We start from the raw sequence: 24,657 nt of genomic DNA on the forward strand, positions 1-24,657 counted from the left end.
ACTGTCTGACACGCTTGTGTTCAGCAATAAAACACGAACACTTCACTGTGTATAACCTCTAAATGTATTTCTTCATTTCTGACCATAAACCTTAAACGTGCTCACGCTGCTTTGACTTCCACAGTGCCTGGAGCCCTGCAGAGACTCCTGGGAGATGACGGGGAAAGGCAACTGCAGAGAGTTATGTGAGGTACGGTGCAGCATAGAGTCAGGCGTACTGTATGCTTTCTGAGTACAGTAGAAAAACAGCCGAGGGTTGTTTTGTGCAATCACAGAAATAAAGGTGGAGGGTCTGTTAAACTCCTGGAAATGGTTATTCATATTCAGTGCTCTTCTTTTTGTCTCGCTTTTCTTCATTTTCTTGTCTAGATGCTACTTATTGATGCAAAGCTGACATTATCATATTTCACAGTTTATTCATCACTGTCGTATGTCAAGTGTGAGAATTACACCATGTTCTCAGCAAAGAGCAGAAAGTCGCTGTGAAAGTCGTTAACCTCTGCTAACTAGTTTGCCTTTGATTCATCCAGCGGCTGTTTCCCAGAAAGCACTGGGAGTGTGTGACCAGCTGTGAGTTCCTTCACGCTGTGCTGATGGTGAAGCAGGGCAGCTGTCCACCTCCACAGAGAGCCAGCGGTTTTGCTGCTGCCTGTGTGGAAAGCTGTGACCACGACAGAGAATGCTCTGCTCAGAAGAAATGCTGCTATAACAGCTGTGGCCACACCTGCCAGACTCCCAGTGACATCTACAAGGGTACGTTGAGCCAGAATCACTGGCACATCACTGTAACCAGGGCTGCACATAAGCAGGTGAGCATTCGCTGTCAAAATAAAAGAAGTTGCGAGATAAGAAGTTGCAACGTGTGTTTACGTACATTAGATTTTGTGGAGGAGGACAGACGTTTGTTTAGAACTCTTAAAAATGTCGAAGAAGCTCCTTTAAGCAATTAAAGGAGCTTCTGAAGGAGTCCGAACCACAAAAGAAGTGTGTACTCTCGGAAAAGTGGTTGCAGGAGGTGAGCTGGCTTCAAACAAATGATGAACGCACAGAGATGTGGTTCAGAATATGCTGTGAAAATCCCACTCTAGTGGACAGAAACCCTGCCTTTTATATGTGCGCAAACGCACGCTGCAACTTCTTATCTGGTGCGCGTCTTTTATTTTGACATTCGCACCTGCGGACCACTTATGCGCAGCCCTGACTATAAATGTGTTTAACGATTTTGTAATGTTCGAACTTTTATTTTGAAATCACCGGATGTAGATAGGTACGCCGGCTGTGTGTTCATGTGCTAGCTTAGCAGTTTACAGTTGCGTGGATGCGCTGTTCTATATTTACGGAATAAAAGAATCTGTATGACGACTCCGAGGCGATTTCTTCATAAGCAGTGAAGACACAACAGATTTGACTGTAGGAAATAAATAATAAAGAAGCTCCAAGCGTCCATTTCTCCCACTTATCCAGTCCAGCTGGAGCTTATCCCGGCTGTCACAGGGTGAGCAGCGGGCTACAGCCTGGACTGGTCACAAATGAGCAGTGTTGGGGAGTAACGGAATACATGTACCGCCGTTACGTATTTAAAATACAAAATATGAGTAACTGTATTCCGTTACAGTTACCGTTTAAAAAGGTGGTATTTAGAATACAGTTACTTTGTTGAAATAAATGGATTACACGGCGGTACTTCTCTGTTTCATATTGTGGCGGGTCAGGACTGTTTGGGTTTTGTTTGACAGCTACGTTCTGTTGTTCCAGGCAGCGTTACGGTTGCCATGGTTACAGGGTGACGCTCTCTCTCTGCGTGTTTCCTGGGTGAGAGAGGCCTTTTTGTTGTTGTTGTGCTAAGCTAACAGGCAGAATGCTACAGGTATAGCTCTAAAGAATGTAGCATCATGGGCAGTGTAGTCCGTGCTGCAGGGAGAATGGACTGCCATACACGTTATGTGTCTGTGAGCGAGGGAGGGAGAAAAAGGAAAAGTACGAGCTGTCATCGAGCAGAAACGGGAGCTGGAAGCATGTAAATATAATAATAACCACTGCAGCCAAGAAGAGAGCCTGACGAGCCCAGCTGTAAGTAAGCTATTAAGACTCGACTGTACACCGTGTTCGTGTTTTCCTCCAAAAACAATAAGTTCTGTTGGAGCAGCCTTTCAACGCCTCTCTCTGTCTCTGCTAGCAAAGTTGACCCAGACAACAAAGTAAAGCTAGTTTTCAGCTACGAGCCGACACAGAACCCACCGTATTAGCCAGAGGTCCCTTTACTACGGTTCGGAGCCGCGGACCTTCAGTAACAGTAATAAATCACAGCAATAGTACATTCATGTAGTTGTAAACAGCATGATAATATATTAAGTAATCCAAAGTATTCAGAATACGTTACTCTCATTGAGTAACGTAACGGAATACGTTACAGAATACATTTTGGGGCAAGTAATCTGTAATCTGTAATGGAATACATTTTAAAAGTAACCTTCCCAACACTGCAAATGAGTCACACCTGATGACATAGATGAGAGGAAGCCCGAGTATCCAGAGAGAACCCATGCAGGCATACGCACTCTAATGTTATCAGTCCTGATGACCTAAAAATGCCCCCCTGGGCCTTTACTCAAATGAAGTGGAAATTCTCTCTGAGTAAATCTGCAAATCCCTGCAGCATTGGTGGGTGCTGACTAAGCGCTCGATGCCCCCACTGTGGACATACAGCAGATGATGGACAGCACTGTGCTCATAAGAGTCCCTGTACTCTGTTTCACCTTTGGTGGATGTTTTGTCTGTCCAGGTGCTCCTCTGAAGCCGAGGAAGGAGCTAGCCTTTGAAGAAGTGTCTTCTGGCCAGCTGGAGGTGCGCTGGTCATCGCGCTTCAACATCTCGGCCGAGCCTGTCGTCTACGTTCTGCAGAGGAGATGGAACTTTGGCATCCAGCCCAGCGAGGACACGGCCACATCGTGGCAGGTGGCTGCACAGGTTAGTTCAGTAGCGGTTTTAGATACGGGCGGCACGGGCGGTTGCCCGGGGCGGCATCGTGGTGGGGGCGGCATCACGGCTCGTTCTCATGCTGCCCCAACATCATGCCAGCGCATATTGGGAATGGCATTGGTTTTCTATCGCCCATTTGCTGGGAGTAAGGGCGCCCTCTGTTTGCGAGGTGCGCCTGCTGCTTGCGGCACAGGGAGGAGAGGGCGGGGCGGCGGGGGATGCTCCGGCTGGCTGGAGCAGCAAAAATTACCAACTCGCAAAATAAAACAAATTACAAACAAACCAACAAACACGAAAACACCAGACATCATGATACAGACTTATAATTTGCACCGATGTTTTTTCAAAATTCTATACATGAAAAGTGAGCGAGAGCCCTCAGTGCGCCTGCTCGCTGCTGAAGTCAAAGTAAACTTTATTGTCATCTCCGCTACAGACAGTCCAGTATATAGAGAGACGACGAGGCTCCAGTTACAGCAGTGCAAGTAAACAAACAATATATATATAAGAAGAGTAAGAAAATAAATATACACTTTAGGACCAGGGGTAAAGGGATCAATAACAATTTAAAATGTATAATTTATATTTTGTTGATTTAAAGTCTCACACACAACCCGTTTTTAAAGTTTAAAAACAGAAAAGAAGAGGACTTCCACAGTCGCTAGAGGCCGGGGACTGAGCCTGCCTATTTGCCTGTCAACTTTATGCAATAATGCGAGAGGTGGAATTGCTTGCTTGTTTATTAAAGTGCTTGGAAAGTTTACAGAGCAATGTGATCGGCTCGCGATTCAAACTCTTAAAACATCACAGGCTCTAATGCAACAAGGGGAAACTCGTTGTGCTGCGGTCAACAAAAACTACGCTACCCAGCCCTGCTCTCTGTCAAAATCAAACCAGTGAAAGACAGACTGACAACACCCTCTTAATGTCGCCGCTAGCACAAACGTGACTCCCGTTACACATCACCATAGCAACCAAACAAATGAAAACCCAGTGATCATTAAAATTCAATACATTTAATTATGACTCCTACAAGGAGAAACGAGCAAAAGACACAGGTAAGCAGATGTGTCATTGGATAATGGCAGGTCATGTATCCTAAAACATTAAGAATCAGGATACTTTCTTAATCCCTAAGGAAATTATGTGGCCAAACAGGCTAGGACCGCCACTGGGTTAGTTAACTGCCTCCAGTATAAACTGTTACTGAGATGTGACAAATTAAAGGAAAAAAGCCCAAATAAAGTCTCTTTGTAAGGTGCTGGGTCTCCCAGTGCTGACAGAACAGCTCTGTTGTTTTGTTGATGGTGGCAGCACTGCAACACAGGCGTCACATGATGCACTGGGACTGTTGTGGAGGCGAATAATAAGCTGAACTCAGCTCTGCTCGGCATGAACTTCATAAAGTGCTGCTGGTAAAAGTAGATGTTGCAGTTCAAATGTTCAGACTTTTAACTTTGTTAGACATGAGATTATTATTGTGCTTGTAGTTTAATAACTTCATCTGCAGCTATAACATGTGCACTAATGTGAGGTTAAGTTAAGGTGGAAATCTGAAAGACAAGCCTGCATCTGCATCTGCTAAAATTCATCACTGAATGTTCAAAAGTGCCTCAAACGTTTGACGGGTCATAAGACATTTTGGTAAATTCCTCTTAACTCAACAATGAATTGTGACAAGCTTATAAATCTATCAACTTATTTTCTTAGACGTTAAAAATCTTCATCGCCACGACAGAAACCTAAACACTGCCTAAACACGCTGTTTTCTCCCAAACATCACTGACTTCGCTTCCCCCCACAGACGACGGAGCAGAGAGCGAGGCTGTCGGACGTCCGGCCCGGTCGCTGGTACCAGTTTAGAGTGGCAGCCGTTAACCTTCACGGGACCAGAGGTTTCACCACGCCCAGCAGACACTTCCACTCAAGCAGAGGTCTGACACACACTGCATGTCTGTGTGCATGTGTGTGTTCTGCCATCCTCCCATTCGCCAAACAGCAGCTTTAACCACAATGAGTCACCGTCAGGGGGCTGGAGCCAGGTGACAGTCGGACTTTGACAAGCTGCCAGCTGCAGAGACACAACAGCACAGTCTGACAACAGAGATGACTGTGCTGATGTAGCCGTGCTGATGATCTTCAGAGTGGCTGTAGGCCAGTGAGGAAAGTAGGTGATGCAGCAACGTTCAAACAGGCAGAGGTGTTCAGACCGACCAGCTACACTGACATCAGCTGAAAGCAAAATATATTTTAACAGCTGTGACAGAGCACAGCACCCACCCCTGCATCCACTACCCGAAGTAGAAGAGATAGAAAAGAGAGATTTTCTTTAATGAACTAAAGTCAAGAAGCCAAAAGTTCTTAATATCAACACTGGCACAGTTGAAGCTATGCAAGAGAAAATAGACTGTTTAGATAATGGTTGAACTGTTGTGTATGTGCAGAGTTTATGCAGAGAATCCTCAGAGGATTCGTTGTTTTCCTCTGTGTGATTTCTGCCACAGTCTCAGAGGAGCCGCCTCGGCAACTCGCAAAGACGTGAACCTTAATCAGCTCAGACGTGTTCATGGCGTTCTCCCACTGTTGGCTGCGCGGTGCTGAGGTACTTAGGGCGCAGTGTAGGTGGTGCCCTTATGTATTATTAGAACAGTTTTACCATCAGATTGATCACTGATCAGGCTGAGGAAGCACCAGATAAATACCAGCATGATGGTAGGCAGCAGTCCTCACTATTAGTGAATGCAGTGGTAGTGTGTGATAATAAAGCCCCACACACAGCGTTACACGCCGAGTGTTCGCTTTTATCCGTGATCTGTTTCTGCAGCAGCCTTCCAGCTGCCCTCCTCCGCTTCACGCCGCACACAGACCGCTGCTGATATACTCAAATACACGACCAGATGATGGCGGTCAGACCCCCCTGACACCATGCCCTGAACCCACCGCTCCTCCCTTGCAGCCAAACCACAAACCACAGCCTGCCACACAACCATCTGTAAATACAGCAGATGTCTTCTGCAATCGATTTTTTGGTTATTTTGAGAGTAACGCGTGAACGAATCGGCCTATTGTGAACTTTGCAGGATGGGTTAAAAACGAAGCACATGTCAGTGCACTAAAGGTCATTGTTGTTGATATTAATAACATCCAACATGTGCCCCTCAGATCCCTCCAATCCTCCTGCTCCTACTGAGCTGAGAGTAGCAAACATGAGCTTTGGTCCTGGGAGCACAGTGGCAGCCAGGATTGAGTGGAGCGTGCCTCCTGACCTGGATGTTCCCGTCCACCACTACAAGGTCAGCTGGAGCTGGACTGCAGTCGGACATTCATCTGCCTCATCCCTGACCAAGAGGAGGAAGACGGTCAGAAAGGTGAGAATGGCACAGCTGCAGATGGAGCAGGTCAAAAACACGACTTCTATTTAACCCTTTAAAGCCGGTCAGAGCAGCACGCTCTGTTCTGCGTAACTATTTTTAAATCCCGGTAGCTCTGCAACCACGTGAGCTAGCGCAATAATGTTTTTTGCATATGAAACCGGAGGAGTTGTACTTACATCTTATGCCATCAGCTTGTCCTCGGTCACAGTTTCCTTCCACATATAGCTTTGCAAAAACTGCATAAAAAGCACTTGCAGCAACAAAAACATAATATTCCAGAAACACGCTTTGCTGATCAGCTGTTCATAACACTTCCTACGTCCATCAGCGCGAACTATCGCATGCCTGCCCGAAACAGGAAGTGATGTCATTTTGTGGAAATGTAGTTTTTTACCATCAGGGCCTCATGAGCCTATACTGGTGTTTTTAAAAGTTATGTTTGACTTTATGACTTTCTGTGTGGTTTCTGGGATGCTTAGGACTCATATTGCACTGCTGGAAATAGTTTATTTTGATGCATATGCTGCTTTTTTGCAAATTTGCATTATAATATTTATATTCGTTTTTCCTGCAGTATATAAAAATTGGTGTATTTCAAAAATAAAACTGTGAAGACACTCAAAATAAATTTCCTGTGGTGGGAAACTATGTTGTGCAACTTTTTTGTATTTACAGTTTTGAGGGATAAGCCTCTTAAATTTCTCTAACTAGAAATATATGTTAAAAAAACAAAAACGATTTTCAATTTCTTTGTAGTTTATTGCACTTTTTTGCATTTTATGTAATTACTATGCACTTAATGCAGACATATTATTAAAATCTGGGCTGTAATGGTTGTATTGATGTATAGCAACTTGAAATGCTCCCAAAAATGGCTCCACAGCATGTAAACATATAATATAAGCTCTGGTACTTGGTTCTATGGTCGGTCTTAAAGGGTTAAGATCCAAGAAAGATATAATGCATGTAATGTTCTCTGAAACCCTCGTGGAGTGGAGTGTGTGTAGCATGTTTGCATCTGTGATCACAACTGGAAGTAAATATGACAAACTTGAATATAACGTGGAATCAGTGGTGTGGTGTGTGCCTGATTGTGTGTCTGTGTGTGTTTGTGTGCACAGAGCCAGGTGGAGCTGGACAGCATGAGGACCAACAGGAGCTACAGTGTGGAGGTTCAGGCTGTGTCTCACTGGGGACAAACTCAGTTCAAAGGACCGCGCGCTGTCCTCCGCTTCACCACGCAGCAAAGTACGGAAACACGACACAGAGGCGTCGGCGTTTTCAGCTTGAGCTCGAAATTTTGTTGTGAAGCAAAGAAAACGTCTTCATGTCGGCTTAAAATTTCTCTAAAGTGTAAAAGCGTGTTCAGATGTTTCGGCTCGCACTGAAAGCTTCCTCTTGCTTTGCTCGCCGTGCGTTTGTGTAATCGTTAGGTTTGCTTTTACACTATTATGGTGACATTTTTTATTTTTAAAAAAAGCACGTTGGGGTTTAATATTTCAAAGGTTTTCTCCTGCTGGGATGTTCGATCTTTGATCTCCTGTATCTCAGAGCTTCACTCCAGATGCAACCTTAACACACCTACAAACCTATCAGTGTGACGGGGCTGAAAACTCTTTTAGCTTTGAAATTCAAAATGTCAAGGCGTTCCTTTCAAAGAGGTGGTTGACATTATACGAAGAAAAAAAACAGAAAATGTTCTTGACAATTACAGAAATGAGCGTGAGAGTGAGTGCATGAAAGAAGGATTGAAGTGAAGTCGCTGTCAGCGTCGGCGCTTTTGTGCAGAGCAGAAAGCGCCGTGTAAACGTTCAAGGTGAAAACGTTCAAGGTGAAAACGTTCACCAGCACATCAACGTTTTCTGTACGTGACATTTTTTCCTCCTGTTAAAATGCAAAGTATGTATGTTTTTCAGCATTTTCACAAGCTGAATGATTTCTGTTCTTGGAAAAACCTTCACAAGCTTGGAAACCAGAGTTCATTCACAAAAGCACGTTGTGATAAGCCCCTCCTCCAAATGTATATATCGAATTGGCAAAATTAAATGTATAAATTTGTCTTTAACGTAAAGGAGAAACTGCTTTTTAATTCTAAGTCTTGCAGTGATGAAATGATAAAAACTTGAAAGTGAAGGGAAATGCATTAAAACAGAGACTGGAGATGCATCAGTATGTGCACAGCCCCACCGGTGACACTGTTGCAGATACAGAATAATCCACGAGGATGTGAAAATAAAGTCATAGTTAATACTAACGAAGAAACTGTCATCAAACCGTTCTGATGTGCAATGGAGGCCCTTCAGTCAGTTTCTGTTTGCTTTGATTGGGTTTTACTGCACATCTAGTTGATGATAAGTGAATATTTATTTCAACTTTATCTTCTAAAAAACCCTGAATGAGATCGACCAATCAGCTTTCCACAGCGATGCTCTGTATTCACTGAGATTAGGTAACATAAAGGTAGTCATGTGAAAAACAAAGGTTTTACAGGGTTATGCAGCCTTACTGCTTCCATCTGAATTAAGAGGAAAAGTAAGTCCAGCTTCTCCCAGTCAGATGCACTTTATTAAATGAAGGCTTTATTGGCCATATGCAGGTTGCCCCGCAGAGGAATAGGACCCCCCCCCCCGACTTACACACACAACAAAGACATCACATGGGAATACAAGTCGGAGATGGGCAGCATTACAGAGAAAACACTGAAAAAGTACACTACAATGGGAAAGTACAAGAGGAAAAAAAGAGACCTCTACTCATGCTGGGCGAGATTATCAGTAGATGAGAGTCAAAGTGAGGTGTGTACTAACACAGCGGTCCCCAACCCCCGGGCCTCGGACTGGTACCGGTCCGTGAGTCGTTTGGTACCGGGCCGCGAGAGTTGAGGCTCAGGTGTGAAATGTATAGTTTTCAGGGTTTTTATCGGTTTTCAGCGTTATTTTGTTATCGTTTTTATCGTTTACTCGGTTTTCCTGGGTCTTTTCACGTGTGTTATGAATAAATCTTCTTTTTTTCTGTACCGGTACTAGTTTTATTTTGTTGTATTTATCTGCGACACCTTAAAGGCCGGTCCGTGAAAATATTGTCGGGCATAAACCGGTCCGTGGCGCAAAAAAGGTTGGGAACCGCTGTACTAACACACTGAGGAGGAACGACATCAGCAGTGATGTAATCATCCATCAGTCTGGGAAGGGTTATAACGACATTTGAAGTTCACCACAGGAAAAAATATTATTCATGTGTGGATCCCAGGAGCCCGAGCAAATTCATGCAAAGTCAGACTGCAAAGGCCTCAGTTAGCATATTTAGTATTGAGTTCATGCTGGTGCACAGACTGCAAAACAGCAACTTTTCAACAGGATAAAATCTATAACAGAAAGAATGCAGCTGTGGCCCAAAGTCCCGACCTCCACATGAAATACTGTGATGGGCCCAAATTCCTCCACAGCAGCTTGAGACACCAACAAGTCATACAGAAAATAATTACCTCCAATGATTGATACTAAAGGTTTTTGTACCTGCGGCTGTGTCATGGCACGTGTTTGGATTTTTACAGTCACTCACGTATCACTATGTGATGCTTTAAGATGTCAGTTCATGTTTAATCGTATTTTGTCTGTATTGAAGGCACGAGTGCTCCCAGAAGCCCTGCAGGTGACGTGCTGGATGTGGGGACACCGTTCTACCAGGACGGACAGCTCAGGGTTCATGTTTACTGGCAGAGAAGCGTGGGTATGTACAAATCATATCACACGTAACTGTTATGTGACGGCTGTGTGCAGACAGGAATAGGACCCAAAATGCAGACTCCGGAGACAGACGTGAACTCAAAAAAACAGCTTTAATGCTGAACTCAAAGTAACAAACTTCCAAAGTAAAAACATTAACGCAGGCAGGAAAAACAAAACACACAGCATAAGTGAGGGTAGATAAGAGTAGATCGCGACACTGACAAACTGAAACACAGGGCTTAAATACATAGAGGGAGCAATCAGGGAATGGGCAACAGGAGGGAGACACAGGTGGGGCAAATCAGGCCTAACGAGACAAGGGGAAGCAAAACCAGATACATTAACATCAGACATGGACCTTCAAAATAAAACAGGAAACATAACACAGACTGAACTACAGACACAGACTCTGACTGGACACAGGGAGACAGCAACTAGAGAACACAGAGACAGAAAACCAGAACACTAAAACTCTAACCAAACCCCACCCAGAGAACCTAAACTAAGAATAATCCTAAAACCCATAAAGCAAAGCTAGAATATAATGAAATAACAAAATCAAAGAACCAAAAATACAAAACACTGGGTCGACGACCCAGGGACCCTAACAATAACATCTGAGTTATCCTGCAGCTGCTCTGCGAATGTTCAAACAACTGCTGTTAAACGACAAATACCCCGTTTGAAACAGCGTGCAGAGATAAATGTGCCGAGGTTTACTCAGCAAAAATTGCAATACACGTTATTCTGAAAAAGAAACGTATTTTCTGTGCAGAATGTGTAAATATGATGAGTAATTCATGCTATGGAAGGAGGCTAGTCTGCTCATCAGCAAGAGGCTGAAGCGAATCCTGAAACATGAGCTGAGGTTAGAGCTGCTAAATGTCTCCAGGAAACTACTGCATCACAGCAGTCGGTGCCAAACTGCATAAAAACAAGAAAACAAGCACAAAAATAAAGTATGCAGAGCAAAAACGCAATTTTATGAACACAGACTCAAAGTTAAAAACAACATAAATGCTCTGTACCACACTCACAGTTAACACAGGGGAGGATTGAGTTATGTTGACCTGCCAAACAGTGGACTGTGCAAAAATGTCCTGTGGAGTGAGGGATTTAGTCGCTCCCGTAATCTTTCCCTGATGCGACTGACAATCCGTCTTGCAATGATGCAAACTGTGAGCTTCTAGAAACAGCTCTATTTCTCTGCAGCCCGAAGGCTGTGCAGGATATGGAAATGCAGGAGTACACTAAGCTGTTGTTGGGCTTTAACCCACATACAGGTCAGAAGTAAGTCAGATGTAATGATTAAAAGTTCAGCAGTTTAGCCTCAGTAAAGGTTTATTGGTGTACATGGGGCAAAAGGCTCCGTGAAAACCAGTAATAAAGATTTAGCAGTAAGCTCACTGGTTAGCTGACATTTAAAAATAATAGCTCAGGTATCTGGAAAAAAGGACAACACAGCGCAGCACCGCTAAAACCTTTACCCTAAAAAAGGATGAAAAACGAAATAGCAGAAAGGATTGGGAGGACTGGTGACAGGTGGTGACAGAATCATCCAGCACAGTGGAAGCTGCAGAGATTTGGGTGAATATAAATTCATGTATTTGAAGCTTTAGGTTCTGGTTGGAAGCACACACTTCACCGAGCGAGTGCATGCTAGAGACGAGTGTCATCACATGACAAGAAGACACCACAAATGGCCCCAATCACACAGGGCTGGTAATTTAATGTTTCTGCAAGGTTGGAATCAAAAACCTCATCTCTGCAGTAAAATCCTAGATCTCCACCATGGACCTGAAACTAGGGTTACTAGGTCATGAAATAAAAAGTGAATATATAAGAGATAAGATAAGATAAGATAAAACTTTATTAATCCCTCTGGGTTCCTCTGGGAAATTCAGTTTCCAAAAAAGCACAACACCGACAGAAGTTACAGAATATTATATATATATATATATATATATATATATATATATATATATATATGTGTGTGTGTGTGTGTGTGTGTGTGTGTGTGTGTGTGTGTGTATTAAAAAAAAAAAAAAAAAAACACCCAGCACGCCCCTGCGGGCGGTTTATCCTTCAAGCTCGGGTCCTCTACCAGAGGCCTGGGAGCTTGAGGGTCCTGCAGTATCTTAGCTGTTCCCAGGACTGCGCTCTTCTGGACAGAGATCTCCGATGTTATTCCCGGGATCTGCTGGAGCCACTCGCCTAGCTTGGGAGTCACCGCACCTAGTGCTCCGATTACCACGGGGACCACCGTTACCTTCACCCTCCACATCCTCTCGAGCTCTTCTCTGAGCCCTTGGTATTTCTCCAGCTTCTCGTGTTCCTTCTTCCTGATGTTGCTGTCATTCGGAACCGCTACATCGATCACTACGGCCGTCTTCTTCTGTTTGTCTACCACCACTATGTCCGGTTGGTTAGCCACCACCATTTTGTCCGTCTGTATCTGGAAGTCCCACAGGATCTTAGCTCGGTCATTCTCCACCACCCTTGGGGGCATTTCCCATTTTGACCTCGGGACTTCCAGGTTATACTCGGCACAGATGTTCCTGTACACTATGCCGGCCACTTGGTTATGGCGTTCCATGTATGCCTTGCCTGCTAGCATCTTGCACCCTGCTGTTATGTGCTGGATTGTCTCTGGGGCATCTTTACACAGCCTGCACCTGGGGTCTTGCCTGGTGTGATAGACCCCAGCCTCTATGGATCTTGTACTCAGAGCTTGTTCTTGTGCTGCCATGATTAGTGCCTCTGTGCTATCTTTCAGTCCAGCTTTGTCCAGCCACTGGTAGGATTTCTGGATATCAGCCACCTCCTCTATCTGCCGGTGGTACATACCGTGCAGGGGCCTGTCCTTCCATGATGGTTCCTCGTCTCCCTCCTCTTTCTTGGGTTTCTGCTGCCTGAGGTATTCACTGAGCACGCTGTCAGTTGGGGCCATCTTCGTGATGTATTCTTGGATGTTCGTTGTCTCATCCTGGACTGTGGTGCTGACACTCACCAGTCCCCGACCCCCTTCCTTCCACTTAGCGTACAGCCTCAGGGTGCTGGACTTGGGGTGAAACCCTCCATGCATGGTAAGGAGCTTTCTTGTCTTTATGTCAGTGGCTTCTATCTCCTCCTTTGGCCAGTCTATTACCCCAGCAGGGTACCTGATCACGGGCAGGGCGTACGTGTTGATGGCCCGGATCTTGTTCTTACCGTTCAACTGACTCCTCAGGACTTGCCTGACCCTCTGCAGGTACTTGGTGGTTGCAGCTTTCCTAGCGGCCTCTTCATGGTTCCCATTCGCCTGCGGGATCCCCAGGTACTTGTAGCTGTCCTCTATGTCTGCAATGTTGCCTTCTGGTAGTTCAATCCCCTCAGTTCTGACTACCTTCCCTCTCTTTGTTACCATCCGACTACACTTCTCCAGCCCGAACGACATTCCAATGTCATTGCTGTATAGCCTGGTAGTGTGGATCAGTGAATCGATGTCTCGTTCACTCTTGGCATACAGCTTGATGTCATCCATGTACAGGAGGTGGCTGACAACTGCTCCGTTCCGTAGTCGGTATCCGTAGCCAGTCTTGTTAATGATCTCACTGAGGGGGTTCAGGCCTATGCAGAACAGCAGTGGGGACAGAGCATCTCCCTGGTAGATCCCGCACTTGATGGTGACTTGTGCTATGGGCTTGGAGTTGGCCTCTAGTGTTGTACGCCACATCCCCATTGAGTTCCTGATGAAGGCTCTTAGGGTCCCATTGATCTTGTACAATTCTAGGCATTCCAGTATCCAGCTGTGGGGCATTGAGTCATAGGCCTTCTTGTAATCAATCCAGGCAGTGCACAGGTTGGTCAGTCTGGTCTTGCAGTCTCGGCTGACTGTTCTGTCTACCAGTAGCTGGTGTTTTGCGCCTCTGGTATTCTTGCCAATTCCTTTCTGTGTCCCGCTCATGTATTGACCCATGTGCCTGTTCATCTTAGTTGATATGATGCCTGACAGGAGCTTCCATGTAGTACTGAGGCAGGTTATTGGTCGGTAGTTGGAGGGGACTGGTCCCTTCTTGGGGTCCTTGGGGATCAGGACCGTCCGACCTTCGGTTAGCCATTCTGGGTGTCCCTCGTCAACTAGCAGCTGGTTCATTTGTGCTGCCAGACGCTCGTGGAGTGCAGTCAGCTTCTTCAGCCAGTAGGCGTGAACCATGTCGGGCCCTGGTGCTGTCCAACTCTTCATACTGGAGACCCTTTCTTGGATGTCTGCCACCGTGATGGTTACTGGACCCTGTTCAGGGAGGTTGCTATGGTCTGCCCTCAGATCCACTAGCCACTGAACATTGCCGTTATGGGTTGCGTCCTCTCCCATATGCTCTTCCAGTATTGCTCCGTCTGCAGCCTTGGTGGTGCTGTTCTCTTATTATTGTTCCCTTGCCACTGAGAGTACACCTTTGCTGGTTCTGTGGAGAACAGCTGGTTTATTCTCCTGCCTTCTATCTCTCTGGTGTACCTCCTCAAGCGGCTGGCCAAGGCTGTGAGTCTGTGAGGCAGTTTCCAAAGCCTCAGGTATGGACAGCTTGCTGTATTTCTTATGCACCTTCTTTGTCGCACCTTTCTGCAACTCCGTTAGTTGGCTCACCTCCCTCCGTGCTACTTTGATCTTGCCCTCTAGCCTCCTTCTCCATGGAGGGTACTGCCCCTTGTGGCTGTTCAACTTGTAGCCAAGCATCTCACTGATCACTGCTGCCGTATTGTAGATCAGCTTGTTAGTGTCGGTAATCGTGGTTGTAGGTATCGTCCGTAGTGCTGCATTAACATCATCTAGCAGACCTTCTGAGGGTACTTCACGTAATCTTGGTAACCGGCTACGGGGGGTCCAGGTTTCAAGCTTGGCCATGATCCTATCTTTCAGGTCAGTTCCTCTCGCACTCAATGATCCTTCTCCTGTCGCACTTGGGGCTATGTACCCAATCTCGGGTGGGGGTGATGATATCTCCCCCCTGACCTGGCGTCCTGACTCCTCCTTGCCGTAGCATTTATGTTGTACCTCGTCAATCTCTAGCTGTGAGAGCAGTCCCTTCTTTCGAATGTTGGAACACTGAGCTACCAGTTGTTTCGCCGTCATTGTGGATGTTGGGTATCGAAGAATCCATAGGTCCCTCATCCTATTCATGTAGCCCCTTCCGCCGGGGTTACTTGCGTATTAGCATTCCAACAACGCCCTTATATATATATATATATATATATATATATATATATATACACACATATATATATATATATATATATATATATGTGTGTATATATATATATATATATATATATATATATATACACACATATATATATATATATATATATATATATATGTGTGTATATATATATATATATATATATATGTGTGTATATATATATATATATATATATATATATATATATATATATATATATATATATACACACATATATATATATATATATACACACATATATATATATATATATATATATATATATATATATATATATATATATATATACACACATATATATATATATATATACACACATATATATATATATATATATATGTGTGTATATATATATATATATATATATATATACACACATATATATATATATATATATATATATATATATATATATATATATAAATATATATATATATATATGTAAATATATGTGTGTATATATATATATACACACATATATATATATATATATATACACACATATATATATATATATATATCTATATATATATAGATATATATATATATATATAAATATATATATATAAATACAAAGACATATATAGATAAAATATACAAAGGGGATAAATAGAATAAATAGGAATAAAAATAAAAAATAAAAATACAAGTTTCAAACATTTCAAGTATGGAAGTCTATTGCACCGTTGACTATTAACAAAAAGTATTGCACAAAAGGTAATTGCACAGTGAAGTGGAGAGGCACTACAGCTTAGTTGTTCCCCCCTCCTTTGTCCTCCTGTCTCCCCTTCCTCTCCCCTCCAGAGAGGAGTTAAACAGTCTGATGGTGTGTGGGACAAAGGAGTTTTTAAGTCTGTTGGTTCTTGTCTTTGGGAGAAGCAACCTGTCACTGAATAGACTCTTCTGGTTGTTTAAATATAATAATAAATATAATAATAAATATAATAATATAATGTGATAAAGCAGAAACTGGAGTGAGCTCCGGGCTGGACTGAGACACCATATTGGATCTCATGAATGAGTATTTAAATCTTGTCACCTTGTCAGATATTATTAATAACAGCTGGTGGATCCTTACGGTGGGTAAACTCTCATCCTAACAACCTCCATAAAAGCACTCAAAGGAAGCTTGAGGGAAAAAGCGACATAGCAAAACAATTCTGAGATGATCTGTGTCTATAACTGGTTTCAAAAAGCAGGTTCAAAGAAGAAAAACACTTTAAAGGTTGTGTGGACATAACAGTATAATACAGCTAATAAACAAAGTGCAGGACTCAACATAAACATTGCTTCTTCTCTTAATGGCTTCTTGTGTGCAGATCCTTTGGTTGAATTCTACAGAGTCCAGTGGGGACCTGAATCCTGCGGACACAACCAGACCAGCCCTGTGCAGAAGACCAGTACAAAGGTAACCCTATTCAAATAAATGAGCATCATTCTGATCATGGAGGTGAAAGTATTTCATTTCCATAGCCAAAATAAAACAGAGTTGAAACGCATCACATGGGTGGTACAGATAAAAAGGACTGCTTTTATTAATCTTGTTATTGATAAGACGAGACAACGTATGCATCGTGAACAGGTGATTTTAGTCTTTGCCTTGCCTGCTGTGAAATGAGAGTTGCAGTAATCTGAAATTGGGAATCAGTCTGCAGTCAGCCATGCTCACATCCTGTCTGTCTAATCTAGGAGAGCTTTATCAGCCTGCAGGGCTTACTCTTCTCCTGTAAGTATAAAGTCCTTCTGCAGCCAGTCAGCAAGACGAGTCGTCCTCTGGCAGAAAGCACCAGCTTTCATACGCCTCCCTGCACCGCCATCCAGGCCAAGAGTCCAACACCTGTCAACTGTCCCAGAGAAACCGGTGAGGCCAACGCATAATGGGTTATTTTATTTACTTATCAGTGTCTGCACACCTCAACACTTTCTAAGTGCAGCGAGGTCAACTCTGTTAGCTTCTAATCAAGACTTTTTTTCTTTAGACACAAAACAATTCTGACTCACATAAAAACATTACTGATGCTGAACTGACCAATCAAATCGCTCGATGCAACCAGCCCCTCCCCTACCTTCCGTACATCGTTTGAGGAATTTGAAGCTTTACACCCATGATCGGGGTTAAACTTAGAAATGCTGAGAAAAGAATTATGATGATAATATGGTGCAAAATAGTGCAGCAAATGAAACTGTAAATACTACAAACCAGTCAGTGCAGCCTGTATTAAACGGCCCCGTTTTTCACGCAATCCTCGAATGACACAAAGATTTGTGCGCTTCAGTTAGTTTTGAAAGATAATTAACAAAAACATAATGCAACAATACATATAGATGTAATTATATAATATAAATTAAATTTAACTTTTCCAGATGATCAAATCTCACTTGTTGAGCAATCCTTACCTTTCAAAATAAAATCTTAACTTCCTCTCATGTCCTGTCTTTCTTACACCTCTCCGTTGAGTGTCCATCACATTACCATGACATTAACATATTTTTTCCTTCTGGTAAAAATAGCACTTTTACATGAGTTACAATGATGCAGTAACAAAGTACACATATTAAAATCTTTTGTTTGATGGTATTTGTTGAGCTGTTTGAAAAGATGACCTTAAAATGTTATTCCATGTATGCTTTTTTCAGTAGCTTCTGAGGTACCACAACATCGACACCTTTTCTTATTACTAGGGATGGGTATCGTTTAGGTTTTATCCGATACCGGTGCCAAACCGGTACTTTTGAAACGGTGCCGGTGCTTAAACGGTGCTCGAACCGGTGCTCGAACCGGTGCTTAATCAATGGAAAAAAACCAAAAACCTCTCATGTTCAGCTGTTTTCCACTTTTTCTTTGGTCATTTTAGCCTTTTTGTCCAGGGTGAAGGGAGTATCTGCCATCAAACAAGAAGACAGCTGCATGTAGCTATGATGATGTTTGCTAGTTCACCTTACATGCATTAATGTAATAACGTGGTTAGCCTACTCAACGTAAATTACACACGAACAACATTAAGCTACTCACGCAGAGAAGAACGGCTGCTGCTGCATCATCATCCTCATCATTTCTGCTACACTGGCAGGGCTAGGGGCCAGGACTCTCCTCTTCGGGTTTTTGGGGGATGTTGCTAACTCCGGGTCGATAACAGGCACCACACCCGCAGTAGATGTGCTCGGTGTGAGGTCTCGCAGCAAGCTATCAAATACGGTGCATTTCTCGGCTTTTAAAACAACGCTATGCGTCGCCAGGGGTTTCATCAGATTCGAGGAGTTACCTCCTTTGACAGTATCACAGTATCAGCTTAAAGCACTTGTTGCAGCTGCTGAGTTTGCATCTTTTGCTGTGAAGTACAGCCAGACTTTGACCGCTTTGCCTTGGGCATTTTTAATCTGTAGCTCTGCTCTAAAAGAACGTACGTACCTGGACCCGCCTACTATCCTCGGAAACGTAAAATGATTGGCTAGAATCTAAAGTGTATCACAGCTCAGGAAAAAAAGCACCGAAATGTGCGCTGCTTTTCGGTCTGGTTACTACCGTTTATGTCAGAACCGGTGCCATCATGGCACTGGATACCGGTACCCATCCCTACTTATTACTGAGCCAATATCGGGATGTCGTCGGCTGGAGCACAACATGAAAACTTAACTCAGTAGTATTGTGTATTTATCTATCAGATTGAACTACTCATTTCCTGAAGGTGCCAGAAAGCCGTTCCAGAGTGTTTTTCCCATTTTAACCCCTTCACATTTCAAAAGCAGCATAAATACACAAAACAATGATGTAAATATGAATCATATGCACAAATATTCAAAATGGCCTGAGGAGACATAATCATGTTCCAGTCTGTCTGTTTTTATACTTCTTCTGCTGAGTGATTGGAAGTTTATGCCACTTGTTTCCTCACGGAGAGGAAAACATTCCAGTATCTGACTTCATTTGACTGCCGGTTGTGTATTTTTCAGCTGTGAATCTTCAGAAAGTCCTGATGAAACCAACCAACCTGATCGCATCTTTTGAGGTCCTGGGTGGCAACGTGACAGCTATCTTTAGCTGGGATATATCTATGACTTCATCCCACCAGCAGCTAACTGGTTACCAGGTTACCTGGGCAGAAGTCATCTCAACTAACCGCAACTACAATGTCAAGCTGCCTCGCACCTTGATCTCCCAGTCCCAGATCCTACCGCCGGTCAGTGAATGACTTTACTAAACTATACAATGTGGAAAATTCAATCTGAAAAGTGATGTTTTTAAAATGTATTGCTTAGTATGGCAAAATCCACCTTATTGCAAAACATCAAAGCCCTGAGCATGACTGAGAGATGCTCCAGTGTGCCTCGACTGCTGGGTATATGTGCAAATGTACAAATAAAGAACCACGATGAGCGTCTAAGGTTTTAACCTGTAAAAGTGTCAACTTGACTCAGCTCATACTGGGCCTAAAGGTCGTCACCAGTCTTTGAGAGATGCATAACTACATCTGTCTCACTATTAAACCAGTAAAAGAGAAAAGGCACAGTGAAGGGAACTCATCACTGCTGGAACTGAAACAGGAAAAGTCACCCTTCCCTTTGCTTACAGTCGCCCTCTTGTCCGTCACCACGTCAGACGAAGAACTACAGAGCTCTGCTTCATCGGTTTGCCTCCAGGCGATCCAAGAAACCCAAAAACTCTCAACGTCATGGCGACGCTTCAAAGAGACCAAATGCCGAATACTCTAAGTTATGAAGTAACTCTGGCCACTCGCCACCGCCGTGAAATTCAACAAGATCACCCACCAGCAAAGCTCACAGCTCCACTCACGTTGCTCTGAAACAGGCCCACAGACCGGGCAAGTTAGTCGAAAAGCCGACAGACTCCGAAGCCATGCCATTCCAGCGCTTCCGAAAGGTCTCCCAAATATCCTTCCATTACGGATTCAAACTGGACCATGGCCTGGTTTCAGCTGCTTCTACCACCAGCATTCGAAGCTAACTTTTGTAACCTCACACATCTAAATGTCTGTCCAAAGTCAAAACTGTACCTCCAACAGCAAAAGCTACTGTAGCTCCACCCACCCATCAGTGCCAGGTAGCAGGGGCAAGCTCAGTTCTGTGCGCCTGCCTCCATTTGTCTGTGTTAGACAAGGATGCCAGCTTTGATGTTTTCTATGCCTCCTTCAGGAGCAAGTAAAGAAGTTTGTCACTGGGATGCCAGGTTCTTCTCTATCCGTCATTTGCAAAAACCAGTAGGCTTTTCTGCCACCAGTTCTCTGCATCTATCTATCATTTGCAAAAAAAAAAAAGAGGGGGCACTGGTTTGCCAGTTTCCCTTCTCTCTATCCTGCAAATGCAGCAGCAGTTCTTTCTACCACTGTTGCTTGTTTTTCCGCATTGATCCTTCATATAGCAGCAGTGAACCCTTCAGCAGTGAACTGGGATGCCAGATTCTTTCTCTATCCCTCAGTCGCAGAATGCAGCAACAAGCTTCTCTGCATCTATCATTGCAAAAAGCAGCAGGAAACCCTTCTGGAGATCAGCTCTGTGCATCTTTCTATCGTTTCCAGAAAACAAGTTTTCATTCGCAAAATGCAGAAGCAATTTTCTGTAGAACTGGCCAGTCTCCATGCATCTTCAGATGCTAATCAGCAGCGACGCCAGGTTCTCTGTGTCTATCCCTTACGTACTGATGCAGCAGAAGGTTTTTTGCACCGGGATGCCAGGTTCTCTGTGTCTATCCCTTACGTACTGATGCAGCAGAAGGTTTTTTGCACCGGGATGCCAGGTTCTCTGTGTCTATCCCTTACGTACTGATGCAGCAGAAGGTTTTTTGCACCGGGATGCCAGGTTCTCTGTGTCTATCCCTTACGTACTAATGCAGCAGAAGGTTTTTTGCACCGGGATGCCAGGTTCTCTGTGTCTATCCCTTACGTACTAATGCAGCAGAAGGTTTTTTGCACCGGGATGCCAGGTTCTCTGTGTCTATCCCTTACTTACTGATGCAGCAGAAGGTTTTTTGCACCGGGATGCCAGGTTCTCTGTGTCTATCCCTTACGTACTGATGCAGCAGAAGGTTTTTTGCACCGGGATGCCAGGTTCTCTGTGTCTATCCCTTACGTACTGATGCAGCAGAAGGTTTTTTGCACCGGGATGCCAGGTTCTCTGTGTCTATCCCTTACGTACTAATGCAGCAGAAGGTTTTTTGCACCGGGATGCCAGGTTCTCTGTGTCTATCCCTTACTTACTGATGCAGCAGAAGGTTTTTTGCACCGGGATGCCAGGTTCTCTGTGTCTATCCCTTACTTACTGATGCAGCAGAAGGTTTTTTGCACCGGGATGCCAGGTTCTCTCTTCCCTAACATTCTTTCCCAAAATACAGCAGCTCACTTCTCCAGCACTAGATTGGCAGCTTCTGCCATCTATCATTTGAGCTACAGTTCAGAGTTGAGCCACATCACGACCTGACTCAGGTTTCCCCTCATTCATCTATCAGGTTCTTACATTGTCCAAAATTTCCTTTGATCTCTCCAATTCCTAGTTTTCTGAGCTCATCCGCTCTTTGGCATCCTCAGCCACTGTATTGAGGCCATGGGCTACTTATCTCCGCTTGCCTGTCTACCAGTCCTATTACTGGTCTTTGACCTTTGTAACGCACAGTTATTACTGGTTCTAGGGGATGCCTTCTTTGGGGATCTGCCAGGCCTGGGAGCTGCTTTGAAATGAGAAGTTGATCATCTTAAATGTAGAAAAGCAACAAAAATCACCATCTGCTGATATCGATTTCTTAGTGTCTTAGTTTTGTGATAGTACACTGAAATACTTAAGACAAATACTGCATGAAGGCTAAGTTTAAATGCAAGTTCAAAATGATTTTCTTCTGTGGGCAAATCTCAGGGGCCCTGAGCTGAAACCTGGTTTAGTCGTCCTGCACTTTCACACAACGAGTGTTTCACGCTTTGTCTCGTACGTTTCCTTGACTTGTTGTCTCCTCTCTTTCAGGATGGTAATGTTCTAGTGGTGTCAGGCCTGCGCCCTGCTAGTTTGTACAGGCTGGAGGTACAGGCCATCACAACGGAGGGTGAAGGTCCTACAACCAGGAGAACCTTCCAGACCCCTGGATACCAAAGCACCTTACTGCACAGTAAGAGGTTGAAACACTTATAGAAAAATCTTTTGTTTGGACATTTTGGTAAAAGCACAATTACATTTTAAAGTCAGTGTATTCTGAGCATCACACAGTGCAAATGTCTGATATTGGCCAAAAAGTCACAGTTAGCTTGACTGGTGATGCACAACATCCTTCTAAGTGTCCTACATGGTCAGTAAGTGAAGACAAATGTAAAAAGGCAAAAATACTTGAAATAAAAAATAAAAAAATCCTGAAACATCTGGAAGTCCATCCATGTGTATATGTTGTCACTGGGAAGTAGCAAAGCCTGATTGAATAACGTCACAGCTAAAGTGCCAAACACGCCCTCGTTATGTTGTATTTTCATTCTCTGTAGTCACCAGCTGTCGGTGTTTGCCTCACTCCTACTGTTAGCCTCCAGAGTTTGAATAAAAATGCCCAAAGCTGCAGGAAGGTGTCTTAAAATGAATATAACAGGAGCAGAGATATAATGAGTGTGGCTGCCATCGGGGTTTAAGCTTTCCTGCGCGATTATCACACAGTAGCAGCATCCAGGCACAAAGCACAATAGTGGAGCTTCAATTAGCCTGAGCCAAGCTAGCTGTGTGACACTTCCTGTGCTCATACAGGACAGTAATAACTCACCACTGTTATAAACCTGACCCTCACTTTGCTGTTGATCAGCAGCCTGCACCAGACTAGAAAAAGCTCGCTTTAATTTGCCTGACAAGTTAAATGTTTTGTATCCAGGAAAGCCTGAAACGGTATTCTCTATGAGCAGACTGATAGTCTTTGGGAGTCGTCGCTGCAGCAGAGAAACAACACCTTGTTCTGTAATGGCAACGTTGTGCTATTAAAAGTTACGTTTCCTTTTTTGAAACCAGAACCAAAACTTTATGTTAACACTAAAATATAACCTCTCCCACCCCTGCTTGCATTCAGGATCAAGGCTGAGGAAGCATCCCGAGCAGCCAATCACTGACAGACACTGAGACCAGACGGCCTCATGAACCGAGCTCCCAAAACAATAAAGAAGAAGCCGCAGAGCAGCGATGCTAACTGACAAATGCCAGCTCGTCAGTGACAACAAGACAACAAGTGACAGCTGACAGACATATGAATCCCTCCCTGCAGTATCCCATAATGGACCGAAGCTTTACCGAACGTAACCCTCAAGTAAGCATGTAAACAACATATTTCAGTAAAAGTACGGATACAACTTCCACCAACAGGAAGATAAACAAAAAGCTCTCTTTGTGTTTTCAGTTCTTTTTACTTCTATTTGCTACAATTATATGTAAAAAATAAATACAATAAAAGCATGAAATGGATTTAGTCTACAATGACATCAGAGATGAAAAAGATATATTAACATCAGGAACAAGCACTGATAGTAAACTGGATCCTAATAACCTTAATTATTATTAAGGTTATTAGGATTATTATAATAATTATTAATTAATTATTAAATCTTAATTTAAACTTATCCTGTAAGGATTTGAGTTCAGGATTAGATTACTGCGGTGCACTAAGGTCTGATTCACCCTCATACATGGACTCAATGTAATTCAAGGAAACAAGAAAGTGAGAAAATAACGTGAATCTAAAATCTGCAACGTTAGTTAAATACACTGACAATCATTTAATGCTAACTTAGTGCTCCAGCTTCTGTTAGCATCATTTTAAAGTAGTAAAAACAGCACGAGGCAAATAAATCATAACTAATGTTTGTTTTTAGGTTTCAAATTGGCCAACTTTTTTTTTCTGGGGCATCAGTTCCTCTAGTTTTATCAAAGACGTTGCATTTCAGAGGTAGACATGAGTCACAAAGCAAACACACGTCTGTGTCTGCACCCTTCCTTCTCCCGTAAGGATGAATTTGCCGCTTTCAAACAGGATCGTTTGCTCCTGGTGTCCAGCTTTTCAGAGGCCAGTGTAATACGTCACCATGACTACGGTGTGTACGTGTGACAGCGGGTGACATGGCTGTGAAAGCCCAGCTCTTCTTCTTCTGCAGCATCAACAGTTTTGAAACATTTGCATGTAATGATAGAAATTAATGTCAGTGTCACTGAGTGGTGCCATTAAAAGCTTATTTTCTAAAAAGATTTGTTGTTTTATAAATGACATGTAGCTCCTCCCACTCTCTCCTCCAATGCTGTATATACTGTGTGTCTCTATTTATTGGTTGTGGTATGTTTGTGCCTGGACTGTTACACCTGTGTTGCATGTGTGTGTGCACA

General features: G+C 43.5%; 1 protein-coding gene across 1 annotated transcript in view; it reads left to right on the plus strand.

Annotated features, from left to right (window-relative positions):
- Positions 1–23,809, plus strand: part of anos1a (anosmin 1a) — a 36,788-nt gene extending 12,979 nt beyond the window's left edge. Inside the window, exons 3-14 of the mRNA XM_087836572.1 lie at positions 125–190; positions 531–753; positions 2,783–2,967; positions 4,784–4,913; positions 6,142–6,347; positions 7,475–7,601; positions 9,978–10,082; positions 16,638–16,726; positions 17,008–17,179; positions 19,270–19,496; positions 22,285–22,426; positions 23,357–23,809. Of these exons, the coding sequence (XP_087692698.1) occupies positions 125–190; positions 531–753; positions 2,783–2,967; positions 4,784–4,913; positions 6,142–6,347; positions 7,475–7,601; positions 9,978–10,082; positions 16,638–16,726; positions 17,008–17,179; positions 19,270–19,496; positions 22,285–22,426; positions 23,357–23,406 (1,722 nt within the window). The 3' untranslated portion in view covers positions 23,407–23,809. The remainder of the gene's footprint in view (positions 1–124; positions 191–530; positions 754–2,782; positions 2,968–4,783; positions 4,914–6,141; positions 6,348–7,474; positions 7,602–9,977; positions 10,083–16,637; positions 16,727–17,007; positions 17,180–19,269; positions 19,497–22,284; positions 22,427–23,356) is intronic.
- Positions 23,810–24,657: the final 848 nt, after the last annotated feature.

Source organism: Neolamprologus brichardi, chromosome 23 (genome assembly GCF_056152115.1).
Source record: "Neolamprologus brichardi isolate AB-2024 chromosome 23, ASM5615211v1, whole genome shotgun sequence".
In the NCBI taxonomy this organism is placed as follows: Eukaryota; Metazoa; Chordata; class Actinopteri; order Cichliformes; family Cichlidae; genus Neolamprologus; species Neolamprologus brichardi.